The 15,690-nt window shown below is 35.2% G+C and overlaps 1 protein-coding gene across 1 annotated transcript in view; it reads left to right on the plus strand.

The window, feature by feature from the left end:
* Positions 1 to 15,690, plus strand: part of CERKL (CERK like autophagy regulator) — a 105,657-nt gene that overhangs the window by 29,205 nt on the left and 60,762 nt on the right. Inside the window, exon 2 of the mRNA XM_060622076.3 lies at positions 10,113 to 10,355. Coding sequence (XP_060478059.3) covers positions 10,113 to 10,355 — 243 coding nt within the window. The remainder of the gene's footprint in view (positions 1 to 10,112; positions 10,356 to 15,690) is intronic.

The raw sequence follows: 15,690 nt of genomic DNA on the forward strand, positions 1-15,690 counted from the left end.
GGAGACAGAGACACAGAATCCGAAGCAGGCTCCAGGCTCCGAGCTGTCAGCACAGAGCTCGAAGTGGGGCTCGAACTCACAAACCACGAGATCATGACCTGAGCCGAAGTTGGATGCTTAACTGACTGAGCCACCCAGGCACCCCAGACACTTTCCATTTTTAAATGCTTTTCGTAAGGAATTGAAATGGAAGTGAGCATATAAAATGCAGGCAGAGGCAAATATCTAAGTAGATCATCAAGTCAAGGATAAATTGTCCCAAAGGAAGTAGCACATTAGTGCTCTTGCTGAAGTGAAAATGACAAAACCCAATCACATTGCATGATCAGGCCTGCTATAGAATGTGAATTTTGCTAGGTTTCAGATGTAATAGGGACTCATGGCAGAATCTAAAAATAACCTAGTATCATTGTATTTGATTTAAGGTGGTTAAAGATGAAATGCATGAATCATGCCATCTCTAGGCTGCATTTTCTTAAGGTTAGGCTTATGTTCACAACACTATAGTGCAGGGGTTCTTGAGCTTTTCAGCCCTGGGGCCACTTTATAGTCTGAAATTATCAAAAACCACAAAGACCTTTTGCTTAAAAATTATACCCCTTGGTACTTACGGTACTAGGACTTAAACATTTAAAAATATTCATTAAATATAGTAGTAATAAATCCATTGCCTTTAAGATAAAATATTTTTGTTCAAAACAATTATTTTCTAAAGTTAAAAAAATGCCAGTTTATTATGCCACTTTATTATCTTACATTTTTTTCAAATGTCTTTACTAGAAGACCTAGCTTTTTAAAATAGGATGCTTAATATAAGACAGCTGAGTTTTAAAAATTGTGTCTGCATCCAATCTATTGTGAATATGTTGTTTTGATTAAAGTATATAAGGAAAATCCATTTTCATATAGATGTGTATTTGGAAGAGGAGAAGTATTTTAATCATGTTTTTGGATAATTGTGGCTATCCTTTGATATTACAACAAAACTCAAGTGCCAGTTTAGTAAGGCTAGTTCTAATGTTGAATCTGAAAACACAGCAATATGGTTATGTAGTCTATTTGAAAATCTACTGGTTTGTCTTGCACTTTGAATAAATCTCTTACTCGTGCATGATTTTATAACATCCTGCATTGCATATTTGGAAAATTTGATGTACTGAGTTAAATAGAGCTTCTAAATGTTGACACATTATAATACCCAATATTTAAAAAATATCAGATACATTAATATGATCATCAGTCTCATGAAAAAATTTTTTAAGTATTGGGAAGCTGTCAAACTCATTGTGATGGATACAAGTTTTATAAAATTCTAATTTTTTACGCTAAAGCTTGAATTTTGTCATTGACAGTTTTAGTTGTTTTTCTTGAGCGACTGGCTCACTTTGCTCATTTTTCCAGGGAATGTTTGCCAAATACTCCTGTCTGAATACCATAGCTTGTCTGTCAGTGGATCTTTCAAGTAAAAATAGTCTTCCACAAAACCAGCTAGTTCAATTGCAACTTAAAAGTATGAGTGCTTTTCCTGGAGACAGTCATCACTTTCATTTGTAGCAGAAATGCTTTATGCATAGTTTCCATTTCATCTCACATAATATTTAAAGAAAAATGTAGTCCAGGGTGGAAATTTAAAAAAAAATAGATTGTTCCTACTTCATCAGGGATAGTTAAGTGAAATGGACCTTTTAATTTCTAAACTGTGAGTTTGGAGTGTGGTAAAGAATGCAACAATACTGGTAAAAGTGTCACTGCCTTGATGCACACATCACCACTTTTGCACTTGAAACATCAGTGCCAATGCCAACGCGGTGTAAAGGCAAATAACATGTTTAGAATTATCCTAAAGATCAGTTTGACCACGTAAAACCTCTGAGACTCTACATTGAGAACTGCTGCTGGGTGTTTTAAGTATTTAAATGATTGACTTAATTTGTCAAGTTCTCCTGATTATCTGCTCTGTATAAAATAACAGTAAAAGTATAGTCTTACCATCTATTAATAGAGATTTAGGGGAAAACTGATCTCTAAGAGCTCACTAAGATATTTAGAACATGAATAGGTTCTGACTCAAAAAAGTTTTAAAGCCGAAGATTGCCTATGATTGAAAGTTAACCTAAATTTTCAATTATACTGTTCTTTAGCAATTTTATACGTTCATGATTAAAACATACTAAGTAATTTAAAACTTCTCACATCACTTAGCATCATAGGCATTAAATGTTGTTTGGAATAAGGAATTACATGTTGCCTATATGTCAAATCTGCAAACCAAAGACTGATACTTACATTTTTTTGACTGGCTAGTTCATTTTGGACTTCTTGCAAAAATACCTAAATATCTCCAATTAGTCAAATTTTCAACTCTATCTAAGCTGTTTACACATGATAGAATAAGTGGGGAAAAAACAGGTAGAAAATGAACATTAATTTTCTATCTGATGTGATAAAAATGTGACTTTTGGATATTGGATTGGCATTTTCTCTACTTCTCTCTGTGAGAAGTTTAAAATTTCCTGTATAATTTTTTTTTACTAGATAAGAATGCTATATCTTGTCACTCTTGATATGTGTATGTATTTAGAAACTTTTTCTGCTAACGAGTGCTGTGTCCTAATTCTTGAGGATAGTAATGCATTGTGAAGGTTTTTTCAGTAAATTATAGGAGCAGCCCTATTTGTTTAAACCCTGGTTTAACCTGATTATTAACAATTAAATTGTGTTTTCTTCTTACAATTAAAGTGTATTCAAATTTATTGGTCCCCTGCTTCACAGATTTATCTCAGTATGTGGTGTATTCAAACAGAATTTTGTATTTTTAATTAGGGGATTAGATAAGTAATTCTGAAGAGCCAAAAAAAATTGTTAGACATCACATTGCTTAACCATGTAATATACCATACGTGTGTGTCTGCACTGTGTTGTGGGAGCTGTGTATCGGGCAGGCCTGTTTTTCAGGCAGTATTTTAAAGAGTGGGCATGTGCAGAAACTGTGAGCACAATTAACGCCAAGCAGATAAATCCCGCTCTAATCCTGTTTATGGTCCGCATCAGACAGATGTGCCAAGATTGATTTAGACAAGCCCTGGGCTTACAGTAATATTTTTAAAAGCGCCATTCACTGTTCTATTTTTGTTAAACCTTTGTTAAATATTCTTAAGTGTTGTTGGTTTTACTCTTCTTTTAACCACTGTAACCTACTTTAAGTAGGTCCTGCTTTGCTCTCGTGGTGTGACAGGGTCACCTGCCAGGAGAGGTTATCTTTATTCCCTGTAATTAAATTGACTTTTCCCCCCAAGAAAATACAACAATAGGAAGTGGGTGCTGAATTAAATAAATAGCATGATATCCAATAGACATATACTTAAATCCCTTGCAAGAACAGATGGTCCCCAGTATCTCTGTAAGTAATGTGAGAGGACAGTTAATGTTCTGAAACAACTAGCTATAACCAATATGATACTAATGAACCAATAGATTTCAAATAATAAACCACATGCCACAAAGAAAAAATACATGTCATCTGTAAGGTTTACGTTTTCATAACCTGAAAAAAAGTATATGGAAGATTTCCATATTTTTATCTACTGTTATAAAATACTATTCTATGGATGAAGGTTTATTCCACATTTTTCACCAATAAAGATGTCTTTTAACATTAAGGTAAAATTAAAGTTGCATTTAAAATACATGCCCCAAAGTATTTTTTTTTTAACTCCTCTTGTAACATACAGTTTGCCTGTGCTTGGTTGTATGTGAAAATGTGGGTTTTACATACAATTATGAAAACATTTGCTTTTATTTGTGGAGGAAATTGGTTGTACTATAACAGAAGTGGCTAATATGGGGATCGAAGCAGCTATCTTGTGGATGAAAATTTAAGCAGATATATGACCGAAATTTTTTTCAGCATTTATAAATTTATAAATAGTTTAGATATACAAAGCAGTATTTTTTTAATCTGGAGAATAGAGTATGAATCATTCTTAAGGTGCTACTACGAAGGGGTCCAGATAAATGGGCAATTTTATAGACCCAGAGCAATAGTAGTTTCTCTCAGAATGGTTTTTTTCTCCTTAATCTAGTTTCTCATAAATGTGTGTGTATTCTAAGTATACCCCGAAGAGTAAGTGTTTTGGAGTGGGGATTGAGGAGACACAGTGACCTGAGAGTTTTCAGTTTATCCTATTAGATGATTTCTAGAACCGTCCTCCTTAACTGGGGGTGAGCCTCAGGGCTCTCCACCTGGAAACCTGAAGAACCTCCGGCCCTAGCTCTCTTTCAAGTCCGGGAAACCAGTGTCCTGCTGCTGTACCGAGCCAGCTGGTCCCCGCTCATATCTTAAGAACTTCAAAAACAAAACAAAGGCCTAAAAAAGTACCACCCAATCTGATGTCTGGTTAAACAATAAACAGTTCCAGGCCTTTAAATAAAAACATCTTTAATTCAGGTTCACAGAATTCTAACAAGGTTTATTCCTGAAGACTATATTCAGAATGAAAAAACAGTTTTCTGTAAAACGAGTAATACTGTACACATCTTCAAATGTCAGGAAACAGTTCTATCCAAAATTAAGTGAAATCTGTGATTAGAAAACTGGGCAGATTGACTTATGTAAATGGTTACCATTGCAGAAATAAATAATAGATCAGGAATTCCATGTAGGAAATTGGTACCTGAGAGACTGATGTAGCTGCTGAGAAAAACAATGGCAAAGAACATCCATCTATCATGAAAAATTTAAGTTTTATTCACAGATCAATTATCCTTATTTTCCTATCAAATAAAAGGACAATGTTTGCTTTAAACCTGTAGGTCTTCCTCTTAGTCTCTTCTTTTGTTGCTTCAGCAAAGTAACCATTTGCATAAAACCCCCCAAATTTGAATCTGTGGGCAAATGTGGGAAAAGACCCTGGAAGCCTGAGCAAAAAGAGTGGGAAATATGGCTCCGAGTTATAGGGATTCGGCATTGTATGTAAATGATGAATCACTAAATTCTACTCCAGAAACCAACTGTATGTTAGCTAACTAAAATTAAAAAAATTAAAATTAAAATTAAAATTAAAATTAAAAAAAAAGCTAAAAGAATTCTTAGAATGTTCTCTGTAAGCTCCTTGTTGCTGTAATCTAACCTCACATTTCCCTCGTGGTCACCTCAGTCTGATGTAGTACTACTCTGTTAAGGGACACATTTGTTGTCTTGCTGTTAGAGACACAACGGCTGTTCGCCTAGTGTTTTAAGTTTGACTAGACTTAAAAACCCATCTAAGGGGCGTCTGGGTGGCTCAATTGGTTAAGCGTCTGACTTTGGCTCAGGTCGTGATGTCACAGTTCGTGAGTTCAAGCCCCACATCGGGTTCTGTTGCTGATGGCTTGGAGCCTGGAACCTGCTTCAGATTCTGTGTCTCCCTCTCTGTCCCTCCCTTGCTTGCGCTTGTGTGTGTGCTCTCTCTCTTTCAAAAATAAATAGTAAAATAATAATAATAACCGATCCAGAAGGTCAGATGGGAGTGCGTTTACCTGAAGAAGCTCTTTAGGTCAGCCCAACATTGTTACAAAGTTGTAAAGACCAGCTAAAGTGCTTGGATTAAAATCTTGGGTCTGTCCCTACCAGATGTATGACCATGGATAAGTTACACACACTCTGTCCTGAATTTCTTCTCATTTAGGAAACAGCATCTGCCTCTTAGGGTTGCTGTGAGGAGTAAATAAGATAATAATACATGTAAAGCATTTAGGGCAATGTCTGGCATACAGCACATGCTCATTAAATATTAGCTACTCTTTTTAGGGAATGGAATTTTAAAAATTAAACAATATCAGGAGCTATTTTAGGATGAGCAAAGGAAACAATCTTTTTCAATTGATTATAGAATATTCTCATTGTAGAAAAATTAGAAATTCATATATGCAAACAAAATCACAATCTGACTACCCTTCCAAGTTTTCATATGCATTTTCATATAAATGTGCATATGAAAATATATTACACGTACACAATGTATTCAGTAAACATACAAAACAATAAATGTGCTACTTTAGACCCTTTTCTCGTCGGATTTCTACATTTCAATGGCTGAATAGCATTTTGTTATATGAAATATACTTTATAGAACCAATACTCTGTTACTCATTTAGATTATTTCTAAGTTTCACTCCAATAATGCTTGGGTAAACATTCTTCTAGTCAAATTGTGCATATTATCTATTCCCTTAGGGTAAATTCCTGGAAGTAAATTGCTGGATCAAACATATGCATACTTTAAAGCATTTTTCCTTTTCTTCAGTTTTAAAAATTATAAATTCAATGCTGATTATAGAAAGGGAAATTATGGAGGTTTATAGGAAACAATTAATCTCCTATTCCCTCCTATTTCTCTTAAATAGGTGACCAGTATTAAATTTGTTGTGTGTTTTCTACTTGAGTTTCTTTTTTCTTTTTAATGAAATTGAGCTTAAATCCCCCAGATTACTTTGTGACTTGCTTTTATTCTACTTATTCATACCTCTTAACATGAATGTCCTAGAGTTCTAACTTGCTCATTTATGGGCTGCAGAAAACTATGGTTGAACCATTCTCCTATTGAAGAACTTGAGCATTGCTTTAAATATTTCTGCTACTCTACATTCTGCTGCAATTAACATTTTGAAATCTTTTGATACATATTCCCAACTTGTTCTCCAGCAGCTACCATTTTTGCATTCCCACCAGCACTGGGATTGGTTCCCTTTACGCGCACCATCGTTGAGCATTATTTTTGATCTTGTGCCAATCTAAAAGGCAAAAAATGGTATCTTGTTGTTTTAATTTGCATTTCTTTGATTACTAATTAGATTGAACTTTCTCATATGTCTATTGGTCAATTTGCATTTCTTCTTTTGTGAAATGCCTGCTTGGGTCTTTTATGTACTTTGCCACTAAAGTGTTTCGTTCCTTGATTAAATAGATCATTTAATTGTCATGTGTTGCCGATATTTCTGCCTGGTTGGCTTTTGCTTGTGACATCTATTTATGGTTCTTCAGGCCTTTATAAGCAATTGAATAATTTCCTTTCTTTCTTAATTGAAGTATAATTAACATACAGTGTTATATTAGTTTCAGGTGGGCATTGAATAATTTTTATGTTACATATTTCAGTCTCTGTATATCTGCCTTTACTGTCACTCTTAAGGCTTTACTAATGATTATATGAAATTCTTTCTACTCTAGAAATACTGATATATATTATGAAATAAGGCTCTATTTTTTTCCTTTTTCAAAAGATTAATCCGCTCTAAATCACCTTTTACTGAATATTTCCTACTGAGCTTAGATACCACCATTATCATATTAGTGATTTTTAAGCGTATACAAATCTCTTTGAACCATTCTCTTATCTATTCCTATATTTTAATTGTTATAGCTTTACAAAATACTAATATCCAATCAGGCATATACTCTGTGTCCCTCGTTGCTGTACTTCTAAAACATTTTATTCATTAATGTAATACATTTATTTCAAGAAAATTTGCAAATCATTTGATTAAGTTCCTTGCCCCCTTACATCAAAGAAAATACCATTGAGATTTTGATTGGAATAGCATTATCAGTAGTTATTTAATAATGAGGCATGGAAAAAATGCAATCTTGGAGCTTAATATATTTCCACTTATTTAGCATTTTCCCCCATACAAGTCCAAGATCATTTTGCTAAATTTATTCCTAGGTATAATATGCTAATTGGCATGGGATATCTTTAACCCCATTATGTCTCCTTCCTGGCTATTGGTATATTTGTCACCTGTTTCCTTACTGGGTATTTTTTATTAGTTCTAGTGATTTTAAAGATATTCTTTTGGATTTTACAAACATACTGTGATATCATCTATCAATAGTTATGATTTTAGCCCTCCTCCTGCCCATTCTGCCACTTAATTGCCTTTTATTTCATTTTTCTTTCATACACTATCAGCCAGAATGTCCAGAATAATTTGAAATAGTAAAAGTGGCAATAGGTATTCTTGTACTGTTTCCAGAAATTCTTCTGGCTTTTCCTACTAAGTTTGATCTTGGATGTTGCTGTAGGATCTTTAAATTTTCAATTTATAAGAGGTTTTAAATTAGAATAGCCATTGAATTGTTCACTGCCAAAGTAAAGCACACACATGATAAAGAATTCAGATTATAATACAGGGCTTCGAGTGAAAAGGGGAGTTGATTTCATCCTTTGCATTTTTTTTCTTTCCCTCAGTGGTTCTTTGTTTCCTTTCATCCTTCTTCAGAGCTCTTGTGTGCTATACGACATAAAAAAATTAAATTTGTATGAGAGAGGAGGGCATAATCAATATCTTAAGATTAGTCTGGAAGAAGCACCTTTAACAAGCCTGCTATCTCTCATCCTTGAAGGTATGAAGTGTTCTTGAAGTGCTCTAGAGACCCTGGCCATGTGCCTCTGGGTGACAATAATAGAAGTGCACTGTACTTGAAGCCTGAGCTTTCCAAGGAGATGACAGGCCCCTAAAACTGACTTTGGGTTCACCTTATCCCACCACCATAAACACTGAGAAAAGGGCTTTTTTTTTTTTTTTTTCCCCGTGGTATGTGTGCTTTGTGAACAACTGGACATAGTTTGCAGAATGGTTGGGAGAGGCCCAGTCACTGAGAAAGCTGGGAAGCAACTTCTTAATGTACCTGGAAGTCCTTGCTCCAATCTGAGTGTATTGTGCCTGCTCAAGGGCCAAGGAAGCCGAGAGAGGGGACCTCTGATTTGTGGGGCTGGTTACACTGGTAGTAGTTCTGCATCTGTTTCTATTGGCTTTTTTCCCTCTTATTATGGGTCATGTTTTGTTGCTGTTTTACATGCATTGTGATTTTTGGTTGAATGAGAGATACTGTGAATTTTGCCATGTAAAGTTGGTAAACATTTTTTATCCCTGTATTCTTGAACTTTATTATAGGATGTAATTGAATTACTAGGAGACAGTTTAATCCTTTTGAGGCTTGCTTTTAAGCTCATGGTGGGCATGTCTGTGCGATCTCTGAGCATTGTTCTGTCTCATCCTTTGGGTCTCTCTCTCCCTGGCCTTGCACGTATGTCTTTCATACTCAGCTGAAGATTCAAGGGGGCCCTCTGCAAATCTGCAGAATTCCCACTTCTCTGCAGCTTCCTTCTCTACAGTAATTTGCCTAGTGAACTTAGTCCTTGTGGCTTTTCTGGACTCTTACTTCCTGCTTCACCCAGTAAGACAACCAGGTTCCACCAGGGCTCCCGACTTGCACTGTGGCCTGGAAACCCTCCCCAGACGGTAGCCTGGAACACTCCCATGGTTCCTTTGTTTTCCCTCTCTCAGGGAATACTGTTTTGGGCTACCTGATGGCAGATGTCTGGAAACTGAGGTTTCATGTATCTTGCCCACCCTTTTAGTTATTTCAGGCAGAAGGTAAACCAGTCCCTGTGATTCCATTTTGGCCAGAGTAGACATTTTAGAAGTATTTTTTAAAAGTATAAAGCACTCCTACTTTGAGAGTCCACTGAAATGGTCTTTTACCACAACACATGTTTTCTGACTGGAGGTTAAACATAACCAGTAAAATTTGATGCCACTATAAACTAAAGTCTGACTGTGGTAAAATTCAATTCAGGTGGATGTTTTGTTCTAGACTGACAGGGATTTATGTTTCATACAGTAATCTTCCTGTTTCCTTTTTGTACATGTTTTACTTTACCTGGAATGTACGTATCTTTTTCCTTACACTTTGCCTCTAATACTTGTTATAAACTCACTTCTGTTAGTGAATTCTGTTCTTTCCATCATTTTATTCTGTCTCTATTAGGACCAAGGAGACTCTTTCTTGGAATGTTGCTTTGTCTATATTCTTGAAATTCTTCTATTGAATATTTTCAGTTTTTGAATGTCTTGGACAGGAACTTGATGCCATTTTTCTCCGTTTTAATTCTTGGGAAAATAGACCCAATTTTCCCTTTCTTCCCTCCCCAACTCACACAGGGACTTATATGAAGCATAATTGGTAAAAAATAAATATGATAAAGGTTTTATGGGCTTTCACTTTTTATTATTCATACATATAAAATATGGACACTGGTTTTAATTGGAAAATTTAATTTTTTTTTCAGGTGACTCCAAGTATGATGTTCTATGTAAAGAAGAATTTATTGAACTCAAGGACATATTCTCTGTCAAACTGAAACGACGTTATTCTGTTAAACAGCAGGGAAGTGGTACCTTATTAGGTATCACACTCTTCATATGTTTGAAAAAGGAACAAAATAAATTAAAAGATTCTACGCTTGATCTTATTAACTTAAGTGAAGACCACTGTGATGTGTGGTTTAAACAATTCAAGAAAATTTTGGCTGGTAAGTACTCCTGGTGGGAAATTTTAATGAGTTTCTTTGCTGTAGGTTATTAATCTCAACATGATGTATTTATGAGTACAGCCATCCTTAATTATGTTAAGATAGTTTGTTTTATTCCTAGTTTGCTGAGTGTGTTTTTCAAGAAAGTGTTGAATTTTGTTACAGGCTTTCTCAACATCAATTGAGATAATCATATTTCTTTCCTTTATTCTGTTGACAATGGTATATTGATTTTTGTATGTTGAACCATCCTTGCATTCCAGAAATCCCACTTGATCATGGTATATAATCCTTTTAATATGTGACTGAATTTGGTTAGGTGGTATTTTTTTAAGTTTATTTATTTATTTTGAGAGAGAGAGCACAAGTGGGAGAGGACAGAGAGAATCTAAAGCAGGCTCCACGCTGTCAGCATGGAGCCCATTGTGGGGCTTGATCTCACAAACCATGAGATCACGACCTGAGCTGAAATCCAGAGTCAGATGTTTGACTGACTGGGCACCCCAGATTTGCTGGTATTTTTTTGAGAGTTTTTATATCAATATTTGTGAGAGATATTGGTGTGTAGTTTTGTTTTGTTTTTCCTTATATATTTTATCTGGCTTTTAGTATCAGGGTAATGCCAGCATCATAGAATGAGTTGGACAGTAATTCTTTTGAATGATCACTTCCATGAAGAAGCTCCGATAATATGAAATAGCACAGTTCTTAAGTAATTTAGTCCACTTAAATTGTTTTTGAAAGCATATTTATTTATCTATTCATGTCATTTGAGCTTATATTAGAATTTATTTTCCTTCCACATATGTTCTGATGACAAGTGCATATATATCCTGAGTTGCTTGAGTTTGTCTGTTCAAGGGTAGACAAGGTTTTTCTAAAAGTTAATATCCAGAGGACAGAGCGTATATGTATTAAAATATTATCTCATAATGAATTAAGTATATCTGGAATTTCTAAATGGCATTTATATTTTACATAAATACGTGAATACAAATATGCAATTTGGATTTCTAGAATGTATCTAGTTGAAACATAATCAAACTGAGTTTCAGGATTGATTTTTTTTTTTTCCTCAGAGATTTGTAAATCTTGTTTCCTTTTGTGCCCATTTCATTCTGTTTGCCAGATGGATCAGGGTAGAGGCAGCTGGTGTAGTTGATGGTGCAATTTGGTGTAAGATGACACAAGGCAGAGAGGGGTGCCAGACAAAGAGCAGGCACATGGTGATGTTAGAGAGTTGGAGGCCAGGCATTATTGATCAAGAAGTCCGAGGACCCAAGTTGGCCAAGGGCAGCCAACTGAGAAGGTCATGCCCGTAGACAATGAGCTGAAGTGACATATTAAAACTAGGATACCCTGTTACTAAGTGGACCCATGCTTCCTTGTTGGCTCTTTGGGACCTTCAAGGAGAGCTGTTACTTTCAAGAAGCAAAGAAACTATAGAGACTATAGTATAGTTCAAGTCTCTGGAAATATAGTGAATATATATGTTTAACTAAAAGCAGTCCACTTTAACAGTAGGTCTTTTATAGTGTTCTTATTTTAAATACATGTGAGAAGAGATTTTAGAAAATTTAAATAAAAATGAAAAACTTAAGTTCCACTGAATTAAATTTCTTTGCATGGGCAGGTACTCAGGAGACTTTCATGTTCTATAAGATAAGAATGTGCCATTTGATTAGGGGAGGCAAAGCTCTTCCTTTCACTGAAGGTCTGAGAAAATTTTCTCCCATGGGGCTTATGAAGGCCTGGCTAAGTGACCTAAACAGAGGTTTTTTTTTTTTTTTTTTTTAATTTTTTTTCAACGTTTTTTATTTATTTTTGGGACAGAGAGAGACAGAGCATGAACGGGGGAGGGGCAGAGAGAGAGGGAGACACAGAATCGGAAACAGGCTCCAGGCTCCGAGCCATCAGCCCAGAGCCTGACGCGGGGCTCGAACTCACAGACCGCGAGATCGTGACCTGGCTGAAGTCGGACGCTTAACCGACTGCGCCACCCAGGCGCCCCCTGGCTAAGTGACCTAAGAGGCAACTTGCTCAATGTATCTCACCCATAAAACCAATAATAAGTAAGCAGAGAACATACAACAAAGCTCAATTTAGTAAAAGCAATTTTATAGGAGTAGAGAGACTTGTCTAAACACAACAAAAACCACACATACACAAGGAGCAAACACACCCAAAACGCTGTCCAAATATGTTTTCAGCTTAATGAATGATATTTTGGTTTGGTCTAGGATTAAAATCTGGGAAAATTACAGAAATGAATAAATTTACATATCTTTTAGAATATAATCCTCAGGGAATGTTGCTTTTTGTAATTTTGATTTTGACAAGAGTTGGAGATAATAAAATATATGAGGTCATGTCCCCTGGGAAGTTTCCTGCAGGACAGTGATTTTGCTGATTAAAGCAAATAGATTGACATTTGAAATCAACCAATGCAAACAAACAAAGGAGGGTCGAAATCCTCTAATAAAATGAAGGAACCTAAACAAGATGTTCTGAATGAATGACTGTTGGATCTTTGCCCCCAAGTGGACTTAGCAGGTCTTGTCAGAGAAGCCAATTCCCCCTCATCCCCATGCCTCACAAAGACAATCCCGGGTCTGTTTCATCATACACAAATGCATGATTACAGCTCCAAATCTCTCTACCAAACTTTACACTATACTGACATTTCTTTTTTAAGTTTACAATTTTAGAATATTTCTCTTGGTTTTTTAAAGTTTTTACTTGCAAATCCACGTGTTCATTAAAGTGCCTATCATCTGAGAGACAAACACAATTGGCTCAAGACTCATTCCATAAATGGAGGGGGACTTCAGTATTTCCTCTGGAGGGGATGAGGGCGATAGCTTTTCCTGGCCCTCTCTGGCTCTGATTTGCACAGAGTTGGGTCTATTTGTGGATTATCTTCCTATCTCACATTCACTGTCTCTATTCCATGCTACATTGCATCAGGCTTGGCAGATGGTAGTTGCCGATTTCCAATTTTTTTTTTGTAAGTCCCTACCCAAGGAATTTGTGTTTGTACCAGACTTGACTTAAGTTCAGGAAGGGGGGGGGCAGAGAGAGGGCAATACATAGAAATTTACAAATTATAAGTTACAAAATTTACATCACAAAAATATGAATATAAATATATTTGAATATTAGACCTCACTATTTTAAGTCCCCAAATCCTGCTTTTAACTGGTTCTGTGGCAAAACCAGATTTAAAAAATAGATTTTTGTATGGATTTATTTTGAATGATGTCTTTAAGCAGCAAGTGGATTTTTTTCCTGCCAGTCTTTTATATCTTCCCCCACTCCTTTTTTTTCTCTTAAGGTAAATATGCAGAAGACACTAAAATCTTCAATTAGTTTGTCCTTTAGTCTAATTAGTTTAACAATTATAATATAGTTTAATATAATATAATATAATATAGTTTAATAATTATAATTATAGTATATTTATATATGAAGAATTATTTTCAAATATGCATATTTGTATTTTGAAATAAGATGTGATGAGTTTTTGAGGAAAGAACAAATTGACAGCCCTAGAAGGAGGAAGAAGGCAACTCTCATACTTGACGTTTTAAGACATAGACACTAAATGACCAGAATGAAGGTTATATTTATATTTACATTTATGCTTCTTTTTATAAAAAGGGAGTCTTAGAACTATTTCAATTTTTGTTTGAAAATAAGTCCTTTTACGTTTTGTTTTTTAAACATAGTTGTGCATGGTATCTTTTTTTAATTCTTAGTAATAGAAAAGTCACCTTAATTTTATTGACTAATAAGCAATAGTAGGTTAACTTATCCAACACACATTTTGTGTCAGGCACTGTGTTCATTGCTGGGAATATAAAAATGAATGAGATGTAAGCCTGTATAGAACCCTCTTGCTCTGGGAGACAGACAAGAAAATATGTATTATAAATGTGTTAAAGGCCCCATTGAAGATATGAACAGACCAAAAGGGAGCAAAACCATTGATCGTTGATTCAGAAATTAAAACCTCCAAAAAATGCAATTGATTAAGGCTGGTATATAGTCACTGATAAACCTAATATATAGTTACCATGGTGAAAGTAATAGTCTTTTCTGCTTTTTTTTTTTTTTATAACTGTGATGCAAAGACAAACACACAACCTTTAAATACAGTCTGTGTGTACACTAGATATATTAATTTTTATTCAGTTAGGGTGTGACCCAATCTCCACATATCTGGTTTCCCGGAAATGGTGAATTGCAAGCTTCTCTGGACCCTGAGCCAACCTTTTCTTTAGAAACCATAACCAAACCAACCAAAAAATTCTAAGCCTCATGCTCAAGTAACTTGGAGAATGGTAATGTCATAAACAGACACGGCAGAATCAGAACAGTAGTTGATTTGAAGGAAAGGCGTTCTATTCTAGACACATTTGGCATTTATTATAATATCCTGTTGGAGATGTTGAGCAGGCTGGCCTTTTGAGAGGAATACATAAGGACATGAATAAGAGTTGATGTAATGGGCAAGATGAAAGCTTGTAAGGAAGTAGTATGGAGTTATTAAAAAAAGAAAGAAAGAAAAGCAGAGAGCTACAGACAGAATCTTGGGGGACATTCCTACATGAAAACAGGCACAGAAGACAAAAGCCAAAACAATAACAATAAAAAAATGGAAGGCATGGTCTAAAAAAAACAAAAATAAAAACAAAACTGTTCTAAAATAGGACCATTAAATTTTGTTATTATATTTAGGTTTTGCTAACTTACTTGTAATGTTTAATAGTTATCCAGAGGCAGTTAATGGAGGCATTTTTAGCACGTATTTGGTTGAGTGACTTCTGATATTTTTCTGTTTCATTTCTAAGTGCTAATTTCATGAAGTAGGCAAATATAAATGATCCATATTTATTGAATACATTTTGGCCTTGTAATGTAGACTGCTCTCTGTTTTAACAGCCTTGCTCAGTTCTCAGCTATGAAAAATAGAGAAAATGGAAAAATTACTTAAATACTTATTTTTTTATTCCTAAGGAGAGTAATTTTTTTTTCTGGTTTCTCCTGAATGTCAAATCTGTTTCCCATCGGATGATAATGTTGGTCTTCACAGGGTGTTTTTTTTTTTTTCAAGTTTATGTATTTATTTGAGAGAGAGAGAGAGAGAGAGAGAGAGAGAGAGAGAGAGAGAGAGAGGCAGGCAGAGGCAGAGAGAAGGAGAGAAAGAGAAATCCCAAGCAGGGTCTGAGCTGTCAGGGGCTTGAACCCACGAAAATGCAAGATCATGACCTGAGCTGAAACCAAGAGCTGAATGCTTTACCAACTGAGCCACCCAGGTGCCCCCAAGGATGCT

The sequence above is a fragment of the Panthera onca genome, chromosome C1 (assembly GCF_046562875.1).
Source record: "Panthera onca isolate mPanOnc1 chromosome C1, mPanOnc1 haplotype 2, whole genome shotgun sequence".
NCBI classification, from domain to species: domain Eukaryota; kingdom Metazoa; phylum Chordata; class Mammalia; order Carnivora; family Felidae; genus Panthera; species Panthera onca.